This window comes from Rissa tridactyla, chromosome 15, assembly GCF_028500815.1.
Source record: "Rissa tridactyla isolate bRisTri1 chromosome 15, bRisTri1.patW.cur.20221130, whole genome shotgun sequence".
In the NCBI taxonomy this organism is placed as follows: domain Eukaryota; kingdom Metazoa; phylum Chordata; class Aves; order Charadriiformes; family Laridae; genus Rissa; species Rissa tridactyla.
The window spans coordinates 3,794,032-3,807,304 of record NC_071480.1 but is presented as its reverse complement, the minus strand read 5'-3'; the positions used below and the strand labels follow the sequence as shown (position 1 = coordinate 3,807,304).

Sequence of the window (13,273 nt, the reverse complement as noted above, 5' to 3'; positions counted from 1 at the left end):
GCAAGGGCATGTAGCCATAGGACGAGGGGCAATGGTTTAAACTAGAGCAGGGCGGGTTTAGATGAGACATCAGGCAGAAGTTTTTTCCACTGAGGGTGGTGAGACCCTGGCCCAGGTTGCCCAGAGAGGTGGGGGAGGCCCCATCCCTGGAGACATTCAAGGCCAGGCTTGATGAGGCTCTGAGCAACCTGATCCAGTTGAAGATGTCCCTGCTGACTGCAGGGGGGTTGGACTAGATGGCCTTGAGAGGTCCCTTCCAACCCAACACATTCTATGATTCTATGATTCTATTCTATGACCGAAGTTGTTTTGCACCCAAATGCATCTGACTTCACTGGCTGCACGGTATCATTTGGCTCTGTTGGCCCAAACAATGCACACAGGGAGTTTTTCCCTTCTGTCCATGGAATGGGCTTAATGAATAATAAACGAGGCAAGATGCTTTCCTATGCAAAAGGGAAAAATCCTAAAGAAAAGCTGTTTTCAAGCTGCCCAGCCAGGAGACCAACATGGGGTGGGTCTGGGTCGTGGTGCAGCAGCCGGGGAAGCAGAGCTGGGTGCGGAGGGGACCGCTGGTCTCAGCTGAGAGCCCGCCTGCACGATGTCCCTTGCCCCTGTTGTGCCCCCTTGCCAGATTTGGGAACCCTGGGCCATTACTGCCATCCCGTCACACTGGGCAAAGGAGGCGTGCGAGGAGGGCATGCGCTCCTGTCGCAGAGCAGCTGTGGTCTCCTGGCACTGCCCAGCCTTGGCCAAGAGCTCTTTTTCCTCCACCTTCCCCTTGTGACACGGCTATTTATTCTTCCATTTCAAGAAAACGAGAAACACGGCGAGTTTTCCTGACTCCTAGGCTGAACCTGCAGTTCTACTACATCCCAGTTGTGACAGGGCAGCCAAACACCTTGACCGTTGCGGTGAGTTTGGGTTCAGCAGCTCCGGGCACTAGCGCCGGCTGCCAGCGGCTGACGGTGTTTTTGGAGGAATTCCTGTTATTTACAGGAATTCATATCCATTAATGACTAGTTCCTAGAAGCAGGAGGAGGGGAGCCAGGACAGGGCTGGGCTCAGTTTGCAGACTGACTTCAGGAATCCATCAGCTCCAGAGACATTCAGGCTGCTCCAACCTCCCGGAGGGGTGATAACTGACAGCCTGGAAATGGCATTCTGTTTTGCTGCTGTGCCCCAGCTATAGGAGGATCGAGGGAGCTTTAGCAAAGGACTGATGTTTTTCTCACCTCCCAAATGCTTAGGGGAAGCGGCCGCCCCTTACTGAAGGCTTTGCCTGCTTGGTCATGGCCCCAGTTTTAGTTCCGCAACTCACTACCTTGCAGTTTATCTCGGGCAAATCTCTTCCCTTCTGACAGCCTCCAGACAGCGATAAATAAACAGTTGCACTTCTCACAATGTTTTAAGCTGGCCCAGAGTTGGCTGTCAATCCTGACAAATGTGCCATTACAAAAATGAATATTTCTTCTTTTTATTCTTCACTTGGTCTTGAGCACCTGCTAAGTGAGTGCTGCAAGAAATGTTTTGCCATCTTCTCTGGACCAAGCAGGGAAGGTGGAAGGATGGGACTCATGGGACATTTCTGCCCCGGCTCTCTCTGCCTCCTCTACGGCTCCAGGTATTTTGAGCCGTAATCGTACTCTGAGCTGTGTGTTTCTCCCACAGGACCACGCTGTCACCGGCCAAGAAGAGCTCTGTGAGGTGGCCAGGTACCTGGGCAGAGCCGACCCGTGGTACGAGAGCAACATCAACACGCTCTGCCACATGATTCCCAAGCTGGCCACCATGGTACGAGGGAAACCTTCCCACCATCCCAGCCTGGCCCGTTCCCCAAACACGCCTGCGGTACCTGAGGACGAGCTTGTGCCCTGCAGGGCTCCTCTGTCACCCAGAGAGAGGTTTTCTCCCTGCAAACCCTCCCCGGGGCTGGCAGCTGGGAAGGTACATACAGCTGACACTGCCCCAGCCCACAAGACCTATTTGCTACAATGGGGTTTTTTGGCTGAGGGACAGGAAATGGCAGATTTCAAGAAAGAAAATGTAAATGAGACATTTGCTGAAATACCCCCAGCTCTCATTTCCTGGCAGTTTGAGCCACCATCGATAGCCTACAAAAAAGGCTGGTAGGTGGGCGCAAGCCTTCGCTTCTCCTGTTCGCTTTGACTACTCATGGCAGAGCAGCATGGCGCTGCCCCGGGAGACAGGTCATTATTTATCTAGGAAGGCATGGGGGTTAGTGGCAGCATTTTTGAGAAGTGACTGTGGCTGATCCATGATGTGATTTGCCCCCCACAGCCTTCCTCTCCGAGCAAACATCTTGTGACTGATCTGTTCATCGCTGATGTGATCGCGTACTACGTCCGCATGGGCGTCCAGCCCGTCTGCTTCCAGGTCTACGCCGTGAAGGTGGGTGCCACATCTCTTGTGTCTTTGGGTGGCCCTGAAAGGACTTGCAGAGCCCCACTGCTGGCAAAGTCGTGCAAAGTCAACAGGGTCTGGGGGCTTTCGGCAGACATCTGAGCCTGGATCTCCGTACTCCCCAGCTCGCTCCCTCCTTGCCAGGCTCCCGGGTCTAGCAACTCCCCGTAGCACAGCTCAGCCAGAGCCAATGATCCCAGGAAGGCTATTTCAGGATCACCCAGGTCAGCAAAGTGAACCTTGAAATTGGCCCGTAAGGACACAGATTTCCAGCTCTGCTGGACTTGGGTTTGCTCAGGAGCTCTGGCACCTCCTGCTGCTTTAGATGCTGTGAGCAAACAGGAGTTTACGGAGTGGCTTTGCCAAAACCATCCTGTACCTTGCAGGGGCTTTGCAAGGCTTCCTGAAACACCATTTTATTTATTTCCTGCCAGCTTTTCTCTGAAATGGCATCACAGTGAGACCTAGCATTTGATACGAGAGCAAAGAACTACTGTATTTGGTGGTGTAACATCAACCCCCCCATCTGCTTCTCTGGCAGTTTTCCCCTGTCAAAGCTTAGGGTGGTACTGATGCACACATCTCCTTTTAATCTACCCATAGCCAACGTGGCAACCTATTGCAGCAAAGGAGCAGCTATGACATGAGCAAACTGACAGGTGGCTTGCAAAGAGCTGAAAGAGCTTTGGCAATTACTGGTAGAGCACCACCAGGACTTGAATTAATAACAAGTAGCTCACAAACACTTGAAGCAGCTGGTCCTCAGCTTGTGGGGCTGGAGATTTGGGGGTTTTGGTGAATTTTTATTCCACTCATTTCTCCTCCAAGACAAAAATCAAAAGCAAGCGAGGGAGTGGGTGACTCAAGCAAGGGGAAGAGGAACTGCGTCCAGATGTGGTTTTCAGATAGAGGCACCTAACCTACCCTGCTGTCATACAGGGTGTGATGCTGCTTCATCTGGAAACACTACGCCTGGTTTGCCTTTTTGGTTAAGACCACACTGTTCCTCTTTGGTTGCAGAGAGTTTTCCTGGAAGTTACGGTCAAGTCCCATGGGAGCTGGACGTAGGGCTAGGAGAGGCTCCCCAGGCCCTTATATTCATATTCTGCCCAAAACAAGCCCATGAAAAGAAAACGAATACGTCTGAAGTGACCAGTCGATTTAGGTGTATCAGGGAGAAATTAGCTTAGCCTTGAAGCTAAGCCAGCGTCTGCAGTCAGGCCCGGGGAGCTGCTCCCCTCCACCTGGGTTGTCCCTGGGTGGATGGCTGGGAACAGACTCATCTGTGAGGGCGCAGTGACACCCAGTGGCAGGGGACACTGCCCGTGGCTCTGCTGGCTGGGCCCTCCGCACTCCTGGCAAGGTTTGCCATGCTCCTGCGCTTCAGAAAGCAGAGCAAAAGTGGTCGTCTCCACCCCACAGGCCCCCTGGCTGCCATGATGAGGTCATAGATTCCCTTTGATGATGTCACACTGGGGTGCTCTGGAGAACCTTTTGATGTCACAAGCCCAGTGTGACATCACAGGGTGACTGAGGAGGAGCTGTTTCTTAGAGATTTTCCTCTCTTTCAGATTTTCTTCAATGACCCAGCGCAGGAGCCGGCCGAGGATGTGTTTCTCACGGAGCTGCGCACCCAGGTGCAGGAGAGCAACCCCCACAGAGGTGTGTGCATGTCCCCAAGATGAGCCCTGCAGCAGGAGCTGCCATCCTGGGCAGGGGTCCTGCTGGCCCCAGTTCCCTCTCGCCCTGTCCCTTAGCCTGCAGCCATCAAGGCCATGCCATGGGGCACTATCCCTTGTTCCCTGATGAGCAGAAGGCCTCCCCAAACACCTCCATCTCCCTCTCGCGCGCATGCCACCAGGCTAAATGAAAGACCTTGTGGTCGCTGGCTCCTGGTCTCAACCAGCTCTTGTAGACTGTGCCCTTGGTTAGCTCCATGACCCTCTGAATTTGAACCAACATCATATTTTTGTTGAGGAAACAAGCTGGGCTTTACAGCCGTTCCCATTGCCAGATGTTTTCCCTACTAGAAATTCTGCTTCCTTGAGTTGCCAATGATGGGACAAGGGTGCTTGAAGGCTGGACTCTTACAGAGGTCACATCCAGCCCTTCCATCAGTGCACCCTGGTGTCCAATCCAATGGATGTTTGCCATTGTGGTTGGGCACAGAACCTCAAATGCATCCATCCCACCAGACCTGTTAAGTTCACAGACCCTCAGCTCCCATAGGCAAGGAGAGAAGGGCCAGTCTGCCAAACCACAAGGGCTGTGTGACAGAGGGGGTAGCTCATCCCATGGGAGGACCCCTCTCTTGACCACAGACAGGTGGGATGAGTGAAACCTCAATCCTACCCGGTTCCCTCCTTGCAGAGCTAAACACGAACAAGAAGAAAACCACCCCGGATGGCCCTGGCATAGATCTCACAGTAACATACAGAAAGGTAAGTGGGGCTCTCAGCAGCCCAAAATGTCTCCGCTCACAGGGACCTCCATCACAACACAGATCTCCCAAAAGGAGTGCTCTGGCTCCTCCATTCCTCTGGAATTGCACTCCAGGACAGAGAGGTGGTGATGAACTTTAAAAGCCTGTTAGCTAACCCTGCCTTTGTGAAAAACTGCCCCCAAACCTCTCCATGTCTAACCTCCCTGCCAGGGTGAATTAACAGAGCCTTTCCTGCAGGTTGTGGTGAGTGACCGGGCGAAGGAGATAGCAATGTCACTGCGTTCCACAGGTCTGGTGATGAAAGCCATCCCTTCTGATGAGGCTGAAGGTGGGTTTCTCCTGCTTGGAACTACATGAAGAGGGTTTGCTGAGTTTTCTGGTGCTTGATAGAGTAAATCCGACCACAGTACATAGTGTCAATTGTGCGTGGGCTGTGGGGGTTGAATCAGTGACGTGCATATATTGGTGTCACCACAGGCTGTGGTTGTATGCTTTCTTGTGAATGATGTGCCTGGGGCTCCCTGTAACGTGGGATTCAGCATAACCGTAATCTAGATTTGGCGACTTCTTCCTCTTGTTGCAGCCTTCCCCTTTTACCTTGCCCTTAGCATAGCCTGTGAGGTTTCCAGCCTGAGCCCTGAGCATGATCCCACACAAACCCTTACCCATGGAGCTTGCTAGAGTCCTTTTCTGCTGATCCCATGGACCTCTGGCAGTGCACCCAAGTGTGGGATCTACACCAGCCCCACTCAAAGCTGAGCTGAGATCGTGCCATGGTCTAAGGCTAACCCCCTGCTTCTGTTGCAGACCTGGTGTGTCTGAATGTGAACATCACTGAAATCATTAGGATCAACAACTTGTCGGGACGGTCCTTCTCAGTAAGTAGCTGTGGGTGGTCACAGCCCTGGAGGGGCCGGCCAATATGTGGAAATCCCTACAACAAGGGTGAAAGGCGAAACACTCTGTGAGGAGGAGAAGGAGGAGAAGGCTCTGGGGCCACCCTGCTCAGAGAGTGTTTTGCAATTACTTTCTATGGCAAAGTCTAGATTTTTGAGCCAAAGCCCCAGATGCCATCCCTGCTGCTCAATGCCACATCGAATCCTGTCTCAGGACACCCTGCAGCTGGGCTGATGCTGTGACCCCAGGGAAGAACCGGAGAAATAAGGCTTAGCCCTAGTCATCGTGGCTCCACCTGGGTACAGGAGAGGGTCTGTAGTTTTGCGATCAACTTCATTAGCTCTACACCTCCAGCTGCAGTGCCCTCCCCAGACCCCATGAGTTAATCCCCACAGAGCTCACGACAATAGAGGCCACTGCAGAAATATTTTAACAACGCATAAACGAGAAGCAGGAACTTCAATGAATCTGATTACCAACTCAGAAAGATGGATATGCAAGAGATGAGACTGAAAACTTGGACTCCTGTCCTTTTTGTTTTACATGAGAGCTCAAGTAGACCCCAGAGGACACGCTGCCCCGTGGTAGTGTGTCACTGCGGTTTGGGTGGCATTAAGTATTATTGTGCCTTGGTCATTTGAGCCCTGGAGCCTCCAATTTCTCAGCTGGTATTTTTAGCTAGCCAGCACGCTTTTGCTTATTTTCACCTGGCTTTCAGAAACACCAAGGTATTTTAGGCCACACTGCCCACCACGGTACACCATGGCCCTGGAGAACAGACCATGCCCCATATCAGACATCCCCAACGCTGCGACCTGTGCAAGCATTGCCAGTTTTGAAAGTTTGCCCTTGCAAAATTTGACCAGGTTGTGATTACAGAAAAAGGAGACAAGACAGACACTTCCCTCCTAATGAATTCACCTTGTGTCACATCTGAGGTTAAAAATAAAAATAAAAAGAGAAATGTCATCATCGGTCCCTTTCATACCCAGTACGTGCACACCCGCCATCACCGCACAGCCAAGGGAGGGGAAGCGAGTCACTCACTGGGCTCTTCCTCCTCTCTCAATCCAGGCAGTGGCCAACAGGTTGAAAACACGCAGTATCAAAATCAGGAGCACAGAGCAGAGACCCTTCATGGTGTGTCTGGACAAGGACAGCAGAAGAGCCTACAGGAACGTGATCAGGTGAGAATGCCACACGTGCCAGGCTCTGCACGTCTTGCCGGTGACCTTGCATCCCTCCCTGGAAGGGCTCCCAAGGTGGCAGAGCTCTTTCCTAGGGAGTCGTAGTCCTGATCCTCTACGTGACAAAAGACCCATGGGCAAATACATTGCTTCTCCAGGGAAAGCAGGGCAGAGTGGTGCTCTCCTACCTTTGTGGTTTTGGGTGATGGTGTGAGAAACAAAACAGTTCTTCCATTTTAAGAAAGCTGCTGTCATTAGGACAGTAGAAGGATAGATACCTCCAGGGAAAAACTGAGCTCTTCGATCTCCTTAATTATATTGTGGAGCTGATGACCTCTCACTGACTGCATTCCTCAGCAGAGTGTCTCAAGCATATGAAGGTAGAAGGAGAGAATTCAGCTCTGTGAAAATAGCAGGGATCAATGTGCCTATAGTTGCTGCAGTGACATATGATGTGTTGGAAGCAGACAGACAGGTGGGTCATGGTCCATGGACCACGTGGAATATACATAAAATGTGAATTTCTGAGAATCGAATTGAGCCAGGCTAAGGACACTGGTTTTGTGGTCAAACACTAATACACATCAGCTCATCTTTCCAGCCAAAACCAGTTGAAAAAGCATAAAAGCAGCTCCTCATCTCAATGTGACAGCCCACCCTCAGCAGTCAGTGGAGAGACCTGATGTTTAGTCTGAGTTCAGGCTCTGGCCCTCAAGGGCAGATTTGCACATGCAGTAAATATGTTCTTGTGCTCTTGCAGCATGGAAGTGTCTCCTTGCCTAGAGCCCAGCTACTGCTTGCAAAAGACAAGGACAATGAAATTCAGCCTGCATGAAACAGAAGATGTGGGGCTTGTGAAATACATGCCCAAGTCCCTGTTGTTGCCCATCAACACTTTTGCAGGCGTCATCCAGTGAAGAAAATGAGAAAAAGCTGGTGCGAGAGATGTAACATTGGGTCATCACAGAGAAGGTGGAAAAAGAAAACACACTAATAGCCACCAACAATGGTTTTACAATGGTAGTGGTGTACAAAGCTGCAACAGCAGAGGTGGATAGGGCTCAGGGAGGACAGCTGTGCCCTGCTGAATGTGCTGAATGACAGCGATGACCACAGCCAACCTCCCCTGCCAAGGGGCAGGGCGTTGCCGAAGAACTGAGTTTTAACCTTTTGCACAAGTCAGGGAAAACCTTTGAGCTTCTTCGTTTCAGGAAGACTGGGGGAAATACAGCTGAGGCACTGGTGCTTGCTGTGCTTGTGGGTCGCAGAGCAGTTGCTAGCAGTAGTAATATTTATTATGGCGATGTCTCACAGCCCGGCAGGGGATCAGGGCCTGTTGCACTGGGTGCTGCACAGCAAACTCTTCATTCTGGCACAGGGTGATGTATTTGAGCAAACCAGCAATTATTCCCCTGAGTGATTTAGGAAACCTCACTGTAAGCCTGGCCACAACCAGGACAGCATGTGTGTTTAACGCAGCTTCTGCGGAAGTCAGTGGAAAACCCACTGTTGTTCCAAAGGGTTCGCACAAAGTAACGATGAATGGTGTGAAACAGGGACGTGGGACATGCGGTGCAATATTTGGCAGTGACGAAAAGGGCAAGAACAGCTCAGGCTGCCTAGGCAGTGCTGTGGGATGTGCTCGGCTGCGAATGGCATAGATCTGCTTGAAGAAGAAACCTGTGAGCAGACAACGGAGGCTGCACAACAGCTCTTTGTCATCTGAGCTGTACCTTTGAGTCCACCTGGGATTTCACTGGGGCTTTGCTACATGGCCTCTCCACATCTGGTCCGGAACCTCACGTGCACTGGTTGCATTCCTCCAGCTGTACATCCCAGGAACAACCACCTGCAACCCCAGCAGCAGCGGACCTCCTCCATGAGGTCATCCAGCAATCCCTCTGCATCCCAGCCTACCTTGCAGTCCTGGTTTGGTCTGCGTCTGCTGTGCGGGTAAGAGATGTGGAAGAGCGGAGTAGCGCTCCTGGGAATGGCGGATGGACAAGATGCCTGCAAGACTTTTCCGTTCCTTTCTTCTGCTGCTACCACAGTGTAGAAACCCTCCCCTGGTTTGCAGATGGGCCAGGCTGAGCAGCGACAGCCCAGCTCCTGCTTCCACCCAGGCTCAGACTAACCCCGTGTTAAGGATGACCATGTAGGAGGACCCGTCTTCATTCCAGCTTGTGGCCGACTGAAATAATGGAAGCAACATGGTGTGTATTTATTGACTTTCTGAATGTGTTCTGTGGTTTCTGGGGTGTGTCCAGGGAGCCTTCCCTAAATTCATGTTGAAGGGGATTTGGGGGCATTCCTTCGATGACACTATCATTTTTTTATTCTCTCGGCTCCCAGACAGCTCGTTACCTGGGTTGTCTTCGCTCAGGGGTGCTTGCTTGGATCAGCAGTCCAAAGAAAGTGTCCTTCAGCTTTGTATATGTGCATAGCAACTATTCCCAGTCATCTCTGGCTGTCACTGGTGGGGAGACCTTGGAGCCAGCTCTGTGCTACTGGGTGATGCTGACTCAGCTGCAGTGGCAGTGGCAAAACCCCTGTGTTAGCCCTGATGGCTGGGGACAAAACCACCCCTGTCCTGTCCGTGCCAGGTCTGCCCGGCCCTGGGGAGCTGCACCTCTGGAAAGTCACTTCTGTTTAACCACCCACACCTGGAACAAGGAGCTCACCTCCCAGATATCCCAGTCTGAGATACTGGAGAGGACTTTCCCTTCCGCAGAACTGCTCTGAGCCTGTGGGGTTGTCTTGGCTGGTTAGGCCCCATGGAAATCTTCCTTGCATTTCTTGGCACGTGCACGAGGCTTTAGGGGTTCAACCCTCAGGCTTCCCTGGTCCCTCTCTTTGCCAACAAGCACAGAGCTTCCATATTCCTGCTGCTGTCATGCACTGTCACCTGGCACAGCAGCCATTGCCGCTTCCTGTTCCCAAGCTAAAGGTATATTCCCTCTCACTTTGAACGTACTGTGCAGTCCAAAACAACCGCTGAAATACACTACTGGGGGCAGAGCAGCTCCGGAGCTGTCGGCCGGTGATGGGTTATTTAGCATTGTAAAAAGCCTCCAGGTCCCAAGAAATACCTAATCCCAAACCAGCACCAACAGTCGAAAGATCATGTTGGGCAACAGCAACAAGGCCATTTCCTAAGGAAGCTACCTTGGCCTGCTGGCAGGTGTAGCCCCTCGCTCCCGGCTGAGCCAAGCACAGTCCCTGAGCCTTAATGTCCGTCACAGGAGTCACAAAGCTGCAGGATCTCAGCAACAGTGTTCGGTTCCTCAGTACCTGTTTTTCACCTCCATTTGCTCACAAATAAAAAAATTATCGATGCCCACCAATGCCAGCCTTAGGCAGCAAGCATTTTGGCCCCGAAGGAAGCTGAAGTTAGACAGGAGGCTCAGAAACAAGTCAGGAAACGCCTGCTTGCACCAGCTGTTTTCCTCTGTGAGCCGCTGCGTAGGGTAACACGGGGTTTAAGGGGTGCCCAGCGGCTCTTCACACCTCTGCCTCCCCGGGGGTTCACTGGGGTGTTCGTGTACCCTGACACGCAAGGCAAATGCTCACAAAGCCAAGAGACGTACGCTGGGTTCGAGCATGGTCTGCGGTGTCCAGAGCTTACTCTGTACAGTTGTAAATGATGTAGATGGATTATAAGTTATTTGTATAGCTGTCAGAGATGATCTGTATCAGAAGGTGCAATCCTTTTAACGCCAATTAATAAAAAAAAGTAGAAAAAAAACCCAGCAGAAACTGTCAGTTTGTTTGGGTTTTTTTATGTTTGCGTGTGGCTAGGGAATAAGCTGGTAGGAATCGAAAGACATCACTGTCATTTGGCCCTCTATGGCTGATGTTGCCTCCTCCCCTCCTGGGGGCTACCTGCTATGTTACACAGAGAGAGATTTCATGGCCAAAGAGCCCTTTCGTGAAGAGATGGGCAGAAATGGCTGAATTGCAGGAATTCGGAAGCAGCAGTCTACAACCCCCATGCTGGCTACCTCTCGATTTCCCTCTGTGCTGGTACACTGTCCCCACGGCCTGTTCCCCTTGACGTCTGTCACTTCAAAGCACCCCATTCCCTCAGCGGGGCCAGCACTTGTCCCAGCACATGGAGGCTTGGGCTGGGAAGGGGGTGAAATGCTGGCTGCATCCAGCATCCTCTACAGCCTGCTGATCCTACTGAGCACAGGAGCTGCTCGTTGACAGAGCAGAAACAGTCCCTGAACTCGTGCTAATGAACTAGCACAGCTGTGAAAAAGAGAATTTCACAGGTTTATTTACCCCTGGAAATCGTGGGCAGCTAGTGCGTATCACAGAGCGTCCATAGTACAGGGACAGTGTTCAGGTATACCCTGTACCCGGGTGAAATGCCTGGAGGACAGTGGCAGTGGACCTCAAGGGGATAAGGGTGGACACGATTGCCTGGAGACTGGGAGAGCACAGAAACCTGAGCACAGGGTGCGTTCATAAATAGCAGAGCTGGAGGTAAGGCTTGCGGGCACAAACCCTCCTGGCACAGCTGTGTTAGGGGTTTTCACTGGCAGGATTCTCCAGCTCACTGGAGAGACTCCCAGCCTTCCAAAGTCCCTCCTGAATGCATTTATTTAAGCCATTAGATCACACTTTGTTACATCAAAATGCCCCCAGCTCTCCCTGTGTGCCCAGCTCAATGCCGAGCAGAGACGCAAACGGCTCTCATGTGGATGGTGGCTGATGCCGAGCTGGCGTGGCTTGGCTTGGCTAAAGTCCACACGCGTGGTGGCTTACTGTGTCACCCCGCGGCCCCCGCTGCGTCATGCCAGGTCTGGCTGAGTCACTGCCGCCTCCTCCTCCCGCACAAACCCAGACCAGCCTGGGCAGCAAGCAGCGCTTCGGCACTTGCAGGTAGTTAACGTGATCCCCAGTTAGCTGCCTGTGAGTGCTGCATTCTGAACAACCCCCTCCTTCCATCACCTCTGCCGAAATACCGCCTAGGACAACCCGAAAACACCCACAGGCTGTAAATTATTAAACACTATTTGGAAAGGCTAAAAAAAATCACCTCTTTTCCAGGGAGGAAAAGCACCAAAATTTTTCTGTACCAAAATTAAAACTTTCAGAGGCAGAATGAAGGCAGCAATAAGAAACCCTGCTATAGATCATTTTTACATAGGAAAGAAAATGCATCTCCCACCAGCTCCATGGGAAGACCTACGGGCTGATCGAGGGGGAGGACAATGCTGCATGGCCACCGTTAACGGTAGGTAATTGTGTCTTTGTCAAACGACCTCCCCAGCAGCAAGGTGCCAGGAATAAATCAGTGCTAACAGCAGTGTTCACAGCCCTATCCATATTTCATATCCCACCGGGGTGACTTCAGCCGCTCTCTGCTCAGGCAGCTCTTCGCTTTTCTTGGCTGAACTCACTGAGCCCTCCATGGGCACCCAATGTCCAGGTGGTCCTGCCTGCCTTTGCCCCGTGGCACTAGGAGGTCAGACCATAAAGCCGGATGAGGGCAGCCTTCAAACACTGCCAGGATAAATACAGAATGGAGGAAAAGTCTCTCTTAAAGGCGTTTCAAAGCAAGGAGAATGCGAACTCCCCATGTCTTGTTTTGGGCTCACCAAAATCGAGGCTCTGCTGGTTTCTGTGCTGCACTATGCTGTTGGTGTGTGTTTTCTAGGTGACCTCAGGGGCTGGAAACAACTCCATGGGATGTCAGTGTCATGTCGGCTCCTGTGAACACTCAACACATGGCACGGCATGCAGAACAGCCAGCTATAAAGCACTGTAGTAATGCAGGACTATGAACACATCACTCAACGCATGGAAACAAAAACAAAGAGTCTACGTTGAAAGAAGGTATTCCCCACCATGAATGATGATTTAGGAGATCTGACTGCACTGAGCTCCTCAATTCAGTGATTCATGAGCCTATTTTTACATGTTTCCTTGCATTTTTCCCACTCTGCCACAGCAGAGATGTTGTCCCAAAGCGGGGTCATTTACCCGATGTGCGAGACGCCAACGTACACAGAGGCATTGCCACCTCTGCCGGGACTGCTGCAGACCACCAGCACCGGAGTAACCATTCTCTTACAGAGACGCATGGTGTAAGTGCTCAGCAGCCAGCTCTTCCTGAGCTTCGCATGGCTGGAAAGGAGACGAGCAGAGCGAAGGGTTAGCACTGAGAGGAGCTGTGAGCAGAGAGCTGTGGGGCCAGGGGATGTAGCTGCAACCCTGAGGCAGCTGCCCTAAAGCAGCTTAAACCCTCAGGGTGGGGAATACGCCGGGTACGCTGAAAGCCAGGAATGATGCAAAAAGGGGTCGGTGCCTGCTG

The 13,273-nt window shown here is 51.9% G+C and overlaps 1 protein-coding gene across 4 annotated transcripts in view; it reads left to right on the top strand.

Moving 5' to 3' along the window:
- Window positions 1-10,691, top strand: part of PIK3R6 (phosphoinositide-3-kinase regulatory subunit 6) — a 38,135-nt gene extending 27,444 nt beyond the window's left edge. For all 4 annotated transcript variants that reach the window (XM_054222084.1, XM_054222087.1, XM_054222085.1 and 1 more), the window contains 9 exons: window positions 815-914; window positions 1,672-1,794; window positions 2,302-2,412; window positions 3,996-4,086; window positions 4,795-4,865; window positions 5,105-5,195; window positions 5,675-5,745; window positions 6,839-6,951; window positions 7,712-10,691. In XM_054222084.1, coding sequence (XP_054078059.1) covers window positions 815-914; window positions 1,672-1,794; window positions 2,302-2,412; window positions 3,996-4,086; window positions 4,795-4,865; window positions 5,105-5,195; window positions 5,675-5,745; window positions 6,839-6,951; window positions 7,712-7,868 — 928 coding nt within the window. In that variant the 3' untranslated portion in view covers window positions 7,869-10,691. The remainder of the gene's footprint in view (window positions 1-814; window positions 915-1,671; window positions 1,795-2,301; window positions 2,413-3,995; window positions 4,087-4,794; window positions 4,866-5,104; window positions 5,196-5,674; window positions 5,746-6,838; window positions 6,952-7,711) is intronic.
- The last annotated feature ends 2,582 nt before the right edge of the window (window positions 10,692-13,273 follow it).